General features: G+C 37.2%; 1 protein-coding gene across 1 annotated transcript in view; it reads right to left on the reverse strand.

The window, feature by feature from the left end:
• Positions 1-9,870, reverse strand: part of DKK2 (dickkopf WNT signaling pathway inhibitor 2) — a 162,610-nt gene extending 152,740 nt beyond the window's left edge. The window contains exon 1 of the mRNA XM_082275615.1: positions 8,907-9,870. Coding sequence (XP_082131741.1) covers positions 8,907-9,125 — 219 coding nt within the window. The 5' untranslated portion in view covers positions 9,126-9,870. The remainder of the gene's footprint in view (positions 1-8,906) is intronic.
• Positions 9,871-10,166: the final 296 nt, after the last annotated feature.

Raw genomic sequence — 10,166 nt, forward strand, 5'->3', positions numbered from 1 at the left:
TCAACAGTCTGCTCATATTGTTCAGTTGCGTATACCACAAGTATATCAGATTATTAGTTTCACATAAGGAAACCCGTCTTCACAATGGCCATTCCTTCCTTTTATAACAAATGACAATGTATTGTATTCTAAGAACCAAAATGAACTCTTTGAGCTGTCACAGCAGGGTACCACCCAGCAGCAGTAGCAGATACCACTCAAGGTTTCCTATTGAAACATTTGCAATGTGTCCCAGTGTTTATAGTTCTCAGGAGAAGAATGCATTGAAGGTGCTAATAATGTCTGCCTAAAAGTAATCTATCCCTTTGCCCTTTCATCATTGGCAAAATCATGTTTTAGACCAGAACACCTCTTAGATTTCCTCTTTTTTTTCCAATGACTTTTTTCCTGTTAGCCCTGAAGGAAAATACCTGATCCTGATAGTTTTAAATGTCACATCTCCACTTGGTTTTCACCAATGTATTTATACCAAGGAGAAAGACAGTGCGCTGTATTTACTGGAGAATAGGCTCTCGTGGGAATGTGCCTTAACTGCTATGACATTTCAAGAAGTGAAACAATTAATATACTATTTCTTCCTCGCATAAGAATGGTCAGCAGCTGCTATGAGAGCAGCAAGAAGACAAAGCTTGTAATCTGACATTCACACTTTCTTTCATACTGAAGGTTTCCTCCTCATCAATGGAATATGAAACCATCAGCGAAATTGTTTGACACCACTGTTTCTAGGACTTCGATTCTGAAGCAAAAAACAGAAATTGCACTTAAAAACGGCTATTAACAATGTATACAGGAAGAGACTTAGTATATTTTGACATTCTTTCTAGGTCTTTTTATAAAGGACATACATAAAGACACGTAAAAGACACTGAAGGCACTGTTACGCTATGAAAATGTTCATACTTTTTTACAATTGTTTTATTAATTAAATTTCTTTAGAAGGAATTCCTATTTAGTTTAAAATCAACCTACTGCTTTAAAAGGAGCTAGAAGCAGCCACTAAATAAAACTAGTTAACATACTTTTTTTCCTTGCAATGGAATGTTTATTTTCAGCTACAAAATGGTACTTTAAAAGCCAACTCCAGGCAAAAATTCAATTTAAATAATGCATTATGTATCAATTACCTTACAGTTTTGATTCCAAAGGCCCCTTACTAAGCCATCCTGCAATGTATTGGGTCAAAGTCACAGTTTCCTCTATGATCTAAGCTAATTTCCTGCCCTGGGGACCAAACATTTTTCCCTGCCTGTTATCTTCTTGGGCACTGGTCCCCTCACCGATCTTGTGAGTTCTCCTGGCTCTGGAGCCTATAAGAGAGGACCAGGCTCAGTATCAGTATCACAGTATCGCCTCCACCAATAGGAGGTTTACATATCAAGCAGACAGTGATGTGGACACCTAAAGCATAACTTCACTTTTGTTAAAAAAAAAAAAGCATTGAGAAGATTATAACGACCTTTGTTGCAAATGCCTACCTTTTTTTATTCTGAAGAAAACCCTGTTTGTTCCTCTGTGCTGAGTACATAGATTGGGATTGTTTTCAGAATTATCAGTCAGCTGTGCAGCTGCAGAGTACTAATGAGGGAAGCTGCATCCCTTTAGACGTGTTCCTATTGGGAGTATCTCACCAAAAATGACCATTTTGTTCGAAGGGGTGCATGAAATATGACTTGTATCTTAGGGCAGACTTCTGGGAAAATCAGTGAGCCAATCACACAAGCAGGAAATTATATTTCTGGGTTTAGTACACATTCTGTGTACAGAACCCCTCTGGGTAGCCATATTGGATTGCATTTTCAGAAAGTTACAAGAGCAACAATTGAAAAGGAAAGGTCATTTTCAATAACATTAATTTACAATATACCTTGTGTCGCAGTTGTATATGCTATTCTATTTTTTTCTTTATTTGCTATTTTTTTCCCCACAGAAGTGGAGTTACCCTTTAAAGAAGGACCCCAGGGAGTAAACAGAAGGATCATCATGATATCGTGGCTTCAAGTAAGTGAAATTGGTATTTTGATTTTTAGATTAGTTGGAGCTGGATGGGAGGAAGGGTTACTAATATCCTGGATTTGGACTTTAATGGAAATTTTTGCAGTTTGTAAATTTCTAACTTGGTTATGATCTGTGGACATTTTAAACAGAAAAAATGTAGTGAAGTAAAAGTGGAAGAACAGCCCCGGAGACAGATGCGGCCCTTTGCTTGCTTTTATCCAGTTTTTATGGCACTATTTCATCTACTGACACCAACAAAAATTTCTCCCCACTCTCACTAATGATGGGGCACAATTTCTAGCAATGACACCAACAATGGGGTCCAATGACATGAATGATGGGGCACAATTCTACTCACTGACACCAAAGATGGGGCATTGTTTACTTCCACTGATGCTGGGACATTTTCCACTCCTGATGGCCACAGTCCAGCCCCCAAAGTCTGAAGGACAGTGAACTGGCCTTTTGCTTAGAGAGGTTGCAGAAAGAAGTTTTAGAAAGTGTCAGATGTTGTCACATACTTCCTCCACCCGAGTAACCAGTGAGAATCAAGCACCCTTTTTTTTTTTAACATCTGCTACAATTATTAATAAATTGGTATCCTACTGTGTGCATTAGGCAGGCCATATATAGTACAAATTTCTTCAACCCGTGGTTGCCAGAAAGAAGTTTGCACGATTTCCCCATCACAGACGGCGCTGAAAGGGGAACTCCTGCTGCCAAGCAATTGTCTGCTCCCGGGGTTGGGGGGGGGGGGAAGCCATCTCCACCAGGAGAAGACAGTGATTACCGTTTGCGGCTATAGGCTGGTTTTACCCAAGCTGAGCAATCGATCAACTTGGTATATTCAGGCTGTCCATTACAGGTTTAAATCTCTGCTGGTTTCTGCTGAACCAGCCGAGATTCGAACCGTACATGGCTGGCCTTACAGTAGTGCTTTGTTTGTGGGTCTGCCATAAAACAACCTGTAGGCACTACAGAGAAAAATGCTACTAGACTTAAGGGTATAACTACAGCAATAAGAAAACCATGGTTCTACTATGGGCTCAGAAGTATGGATCTTCAGCACCTTCTGGGTAACTTGTGTTCATGCGGGTAGCAAACACATTTCACATGCTTTCTTAAAAAAATAAATTTGTTTTCTGGAGAAACTGCCTTTGAGATAAAGATTGGAAAGACAATGGGGCACCTTATTGGTTCCAATATATCATACATAATCACAGCCCTGGCCAAATTGCCAACCAATATGCATTACCTCTTTGGTGAAATACCTTCTCTTAAAAACTTATGTTCTATGTTACTTCCAGGATACCATTTCCAATAAAATTGGTTTACTAATATTCTCTATCTCTCAGAAACTTCCATTGTCCACAGTAGTTTATGTCTGTGCTCTTTCCAATTTACCATAACAAAGTGTCACTTTTTTGCAGCTAGACTGCCCAATTATTAGTTTACTGGACAATTTAATAATCCATCTGAAGAGTCTGACACCATCATTTGACTTTGCAATAGCAGGGCACTTAGTCAGAGACTATTGCATTGCTGGAGTCCCTGAAAAATGTAGGAACTCAATATGTGATTAAACTTGCTAGCAACTATTGTACTCTCTTACTCGATTTACCCTTTTCTACACTGACAATCTCTTATAAATGCTGAGATTTTTCCAAAGTTCCCAGGCGATATACAAAGTTAAATTATAATGGAAGACAACATTTATTTTTTTTATTTTAGATTGATTGAGTGGACAGGGTTTAGAACACCTTTCAGGTTTTTATTGTTGTCTGTGTCCCTGATAATTGAGATCCACTCAATCTATTTGTGTTTCTGACCATTACCACAAAAAGAAAGAGAAAGAGAATGCCAAACTTTGAGTGCTTACCAGAACAGAAATTTAATGGAAATCTTCCAATGGGAACACTAGTTCGGGCGAACCTGGTGAATATCAGGGATTTTGTCTCACTAGTTGTGGCTATGAGACAAGAAGTCAAGAGAAAATTCACATCTGTGAAACAGTGATAAAAACCTAGCAAGGTTTATAGCCCCGCTTTACCCTATCCAAAATGTAAAAAAAAAAAAAAAGTTTTGGCCTTAATTTTCAAATGAAATTGTACAAATGCACTGCTGCTCACATACCCCTGTTTACTTCGACTGCATGTCATCATTTTCAGAGTGAATAACTAGATTATGTAAATGAACATCCACAGAGAGTAAAATGGAGTTCTGGTTAAGCAAATATATGATTAAATACAATTCTGATGACAGATTCCTTTTAAGTATTACACTAATGAGTTGGAGTACCATACACTTGGATTCAATCCAAAATAGTTTTCTACTAGACATTAAACTGAACATTCTAGACAGCCACAGGCTGAGAGCAATGATGGCGTGCAAAGTGCAATAACACATAGCAACCAATCATCATTTTTGCTGTATCAATTATTTGAACAATGATAATGATTGCTAGCTGCTTGTAAAAAATGATTGCACTTTTTGGCTCTTGAGCTTATTAAACATTCTGTAATATTCTGCTGCTAACAACAAAATCCTTTAAATTCCCAAGTCTTAAAAAAATATATAATTTTTAAAATTCTGATTAACATAGGTCTTTTAAATAACTATCCCCATCTGTGAGATATTTTTGGATTAAGTTGAGCTTCAGCTTCCTTAAATTTGTTTTATACAATTAAAGTGAAGAATGAACTCCAAATAAATATCCGCAATGGAAAAATACACAATGGCATAAAACTGCAATACAAAATAAACAGCATTCCAACAGTTTGAAAGTGTTGCTTACATTTTAGCTTGTTGATAATAATTCTGCAACGTGTACAATACCTGTCCTCAACCTATGTCTAATTTACTTTCTCAGTATATTTATTACTGAGTTCTTTTAAAGTACCGAAAACTTTATCATAATTACATAACATTACTTTATTGGAAACAGAAAAGGCATTGTCTAAGAAACGGTTGCATATTTCAATTTACTAAAGAAACCCCCAGATTTATTATATTACATACTCTTTTGTAATGGCAAATGTGTACCGAGTATTTTATTTGTTTGTATGGCACTAACCTATTCCACAGCACTTTATCATATACAAACCGTTTGCCCTAGAAATTCATCAGTGTTTGCCCTAGAAAGAACTTGTGCTTCAATGTCTGTAAAAGGTTTTCATTCATCCAGGTCATCATGATGCTAATAATTAGTCAATTACATGCAACTTGACTTGTTCTGTAATATTGAAGAGTGTTTCTACTAATGGCTACTAGCATGACCTCTTAACTCCTATGTCCCTACTCCCTACCACTGATTTACAGATGCAAATGTATAGTAGGACCATTTTGATTAGATGTTAATTCACCTAACACTATGTTTTTGACTGGAAAAAGCCAGAACACCTGAACAAAACCACACAAAAATAGTGAGAACCTATAAATCTCAAAGTGTTGTGTGGGAATCAAATCCAGGGTCTCAATGATTTAGGGTTACAATGCTAACCACTAAGCCACTGTGCTTTCCTCAACCATCACACGGGCCCTAACATACCCAATAAAATATCACTCCTTGGCCCCACACATCCAGTTAGCTCAGTTAGTTTGCATTGTACATGTTGCCAACTGGGCACAGACCAACTTTTTAATTATCACTATAATTTTTTAAGCTTTTTATGCCTGTTTTTCACAAAGTGCATTACTGGCTAAAAAATTTGAAAGAGGAGTACTCCTGGGGTATGTCAAACGTTCCCCTAATGAAACAGTTACTACTGGTTGACAAACTGTAGACTACAGTTTCTGGATCCTTTTAACTGGGGGAAATTGCAATATAAGCCTTTAAGTCAGCAGAAAGATAGGAATATTTAAAATGACTGATCTGCTTTCTAAAGCAATCAGGAATTGGTAGATATCTTGCCTGGGAGATGAAGACAAAACATTTTGTAAACTACAGCGGCTGGGTGAAGCAGTAAAAGTTACAAATTAGTATTTAATGATGCACAGAACAAATTACGCATATCCATATGTGTTAGTTATGTGCGTATAGGAAAAGGGGATAGGCAATTCACCATCCTGTGATCTGTATCTTTTTTCCTCTTCCTACCCATGGGACACATGCATGTAATTAGTACTGATTTATTTGGATAAATAACAAATGTTTATCATGAGCTGCCATATCAGGTAACCTGTCCAATGTGTTATTTCAGGAGAATTTGCAATGTTCTTTTCTCTTTGACATATTATATGTCACTTATCTTATGATGTGCAGTTTTATGTTAGCTCATTGTGAAGGGGAAAAATCTGCTAGAACCATGTTAATAGAAGCCAGATGGCTGGTGTGATAAGATGGGGTGCTGGGAATATCTGTCTAGGATGTCCAGAGCTGAACCGATGAATTCCCTGTCTGCACATCTTGCTGAGGAACAGGAGGCTACACATTGGGAATAAGGACATAAAACAAGACTTGCAGCATTGAAAACCACACAACTTGGGGGTCATTAAGACCTAAGCCACAGCACAGCTGTAATGCATTCCCTTCATAGTAAACAGCAAATGCCTAAAAACAGCAAAAAGTGGCAGAATTTCTAACAAAAAGCAACATAAATTATATAGTATTTCACTTTGGATTGATTAGGTAGGAATAATAATAAAAAAAACCCATATACAAAACATTAAAACCAATCCCACAGAATGGGTTAAGAAGCAGTCTGGTCTGTATCAGACCATTGGGTACCTGTTCACCAGATGGGACTTTTTAAAAGACTTGCTTTAATGTGCGGTATTATATCCCTGCAATGAACCAAGCAGAAGTGTTGGGGCTACATGTGAGATTTTAATCGCTTGTTAGAGAGGCATTTAACCCCTGGCTGACAACTGCTTCAGTTGAAATCATTGTACTGCAATTTACACCACTATCAACAAGGAGTTAAATTTCTTATAAACTATTCATGAAATGAACTATACATGTGATTTGAATTAAGTGCATCTTACAGATGTAATTTTACTTATTACTCTTTTAGTAGATAGATTGTCATTCTGTATATGCTTTTAATATAAATAACCATTTTATGCACTAATAAATATATATCATAAGTGAATAGATATCAGGATGTTTTTCTCTAAAAAAAGTTTGGTTATATGTTTTTTTTTTTTTTTTTGTAAGATTTTAATGAAAGTAATAAGCCCTTGCTATACATTGACAGCTTTCTCTTCTAAACTGAAACTCTGTGTTGGCAAAATTCTTATATTTTTTGGAAACATTTTAGAAAAAGATTTGTAAGAAATCATACATTTTTCATTAATTAAAATATACCCTATTATGTTTGCTGTCAGCTATAGACTTCTACTATCTAAATACATCTAAAAAAAAACTACTGTAACACATTTACTTGTATCTTAACAAGTTTGTACAGAAAGGAAGATCCTTTTATATGACAAATAAGTAAAGATCACATCATTCCCATGGAAACCACAAACGAATCGGTGTGAGTGGCAACTGTTTGTGAACCCAGGATTAAACTGTCTAGCTCAACAGGCAGTGCGCAGATAACCCCTGCATGCACTGATATAACACAGGGCACAGTGTAATATAATCCATCCTTTCAGATGTAATTGATGTAGCCATTACTTGTACTTAATCTGCTTTGGGATGCTCCTATAAACCTCAAAAATGAAATGCAGCTTCGGGAAGATTTGCACTGCCAGGAAAACTTAAATAGATTTAAATGTCCAAAAGGAGTGGTTCATTAAAAATGAAATAAATGTAAGTAAATGCCAAAAGCTGCCCATACATTATACAATTTTCCTTTAGATTTTCAAAAACCATATAATATGAGATTAAACCTAAACACTTTCAATGTGTATGCAATTAAGCAGGTACTTGCACTACATAGGTCATGGTGACGGTAATTAAATAAGAAAATTGTATAATGTATGGCCAGCCATAGCTGATAGGCAATCACAGATTTTCCAACTTTGTTGATCCAATGAGTCTTTCACCAGTCAAAAAGAACAGATAACATCCTCTTTATCTTTTGTTGGCATGGCATGCTATATCTTGTAGTTCTACAAAGGTAATGGCAACAAGCTGTGAAGAACTTTCTCAGTGTAATGCCCTGTACACACTATCAGATTATCTGAAGACTTTTGTCTTCAGATTTACCTTTTCTATGTAGTGCAAGGGCCTGCCGGATTGCATACAAATTGAAAGTGTTTAGGTTTGACCTCATATTATATGGTTTTGGTAAGTCTGCAGACAAAAGTCTTCAGATAATCTGATAGTGTGTACAGGGCATAATTTGTGACCTGTTGGACAAATTCCTTTTTAACAGTTTGCATTTGAGAAAACAAAAGAGCAAATTCAGTCACACAGATGATCAGATTTGCCATTTCTGGACCAGATTCATTCTAAAATCCTCCAATTATTACACTGATACTTGAGCAACAATTGAGGAGTAAATGAGACTACAAATAATGCATAATAGATAAACATGCAGATATGGAGAAAAGCAACATGCTCTACACGCTGAGAGATTTTATATCATTCTTATTTAATCTATTAAAAAGCTAAAATAATACAGAAGCTATTTCAGCTTCTTAATGTACCTGACCATAGTAAGCATCTAAAGTTAGTTGTTCCACCATTATTTGCAAAGAGAAATAACATACTTGTAGTATGGCATTTAAAAATAATAGGTTCATTTTACTTGAGTTTAACTGTCCAGTTACCATTATATAGGCTATTGCCAATATCATTTCATCAGGTTCTTGTTTTGATTTACCAACATCTACTAGACAGTTCTGGAACATGAGTGCATGTTTTTGGGCAACAAGCCCACTTGCTTTTTCCTACCTAATGACCTGTTTTTCTTATACAAGCATCACCATTTCAATAAGCAATCACAGCCATCTCTTACCTGGCCAAGGCTTTTCCCTTTCTTGTGTGACCCTCCATGCTGGAAGCTCGAAGACCTGTTGGTTGCCAGTGTTGGGGTCTGCACCACCAGAATGGACTTGATTGAGTTAGCTTTGGATCTGGAATAGTCAATCTGGGTCCCCTCCACCAACAGTACTGCCAGTAGAAGAGGTAACAGACAGCAGCATTCTCCATTCCACCCAAGAAAAACCATGTTCATTCTTCACTAGTCTAAGTCTAAAAAAAAAAAAGAAGTCACACACAACAGTCCTTCCAATGTCCAAAGCAGAAGTCACTATGGCAACTGCTTAGTTTACAATCACACCCAAAACATTAAGAACTTGCTGTAGAAACAACAGATCCGGATGTTTGGAAGCATCAGTAGAATGAAAATAGATCCTCCACAGTCCAATCAGACAGCTGTCAAAATATATGGGTATTCTCTATACAGTTGCCAAAGCACTTAACAGAGCAAGGTGTATGAGATGTCTTGTTTGAGTCCAGAAACAGAAGATCCAGATGTTAGACAGATAGTCCAGCAATTGGAGTTTGAGCCAGGTGAGCAAATGAATGAAGATGCTGCTACTAGACTTAGCTCTGCAATCCCATGCAATGACAGTCTGTCTTGCTTAGTGCAGTGCTGCCAGGGATGTGCAGGACCTGCTGTAATATACAAGCAGCTGAGAGCTCACAGTGTACTAAAACTTATGCAAACACCCTGTGAGTTTCTGAGTCTTCCTACTTCCCCTTTTTCTCTTTGGTCTTTAATGACCTCAGCTCCTTTCTTTTTATAGGATTCCACAAAGGGGTTTATTTCTCCCGCCCACCTCCAGGAGTGACAAAGCATGTAACTGATCCACTAGCTACTTCTAGAAGTTGGAGAGGAGAAGTAGAGATGCCCTTCTGAAAAGTTGCCTGGTGATGATGATGAAGAAGACAAGCTATTGCATCCTCCCAGGCAGTAGAAGCTGGCACTTCTCACATGAGCTCTCCTCTGGTATGTAGCTATCTGCAAGGCATTATCAGAGACACATAACACCCAGACACATCGTATTGTTCTCTCTTTCCTGCGCTATAAACAATTACAGTCTGCACAGCTGTTCCACAGGAAATCTTTTCTTCCGAGTATCAGACGTCTCTCAGATACAAGTTCCATGTGGGATGGCCAGGGCTTGATAATATATGTTTCTAATGCAGAATTATGTCTAATAGAGCTGTGGTTTATATACTCCACCATATGGTTATCCAATTTAAGGAGAGG

Source organism: Pelophylax lessonae (assembly GCF_965119305.1).
Source record: "Pelophylax lessonae genome assembly, chromosome: 1".
Lineage (NCBI taxonomy): Eukaryota > Metazoa > Chordata > Amphibia > Anura > Ranidae > Pelophylax > Pelophylax lessonae.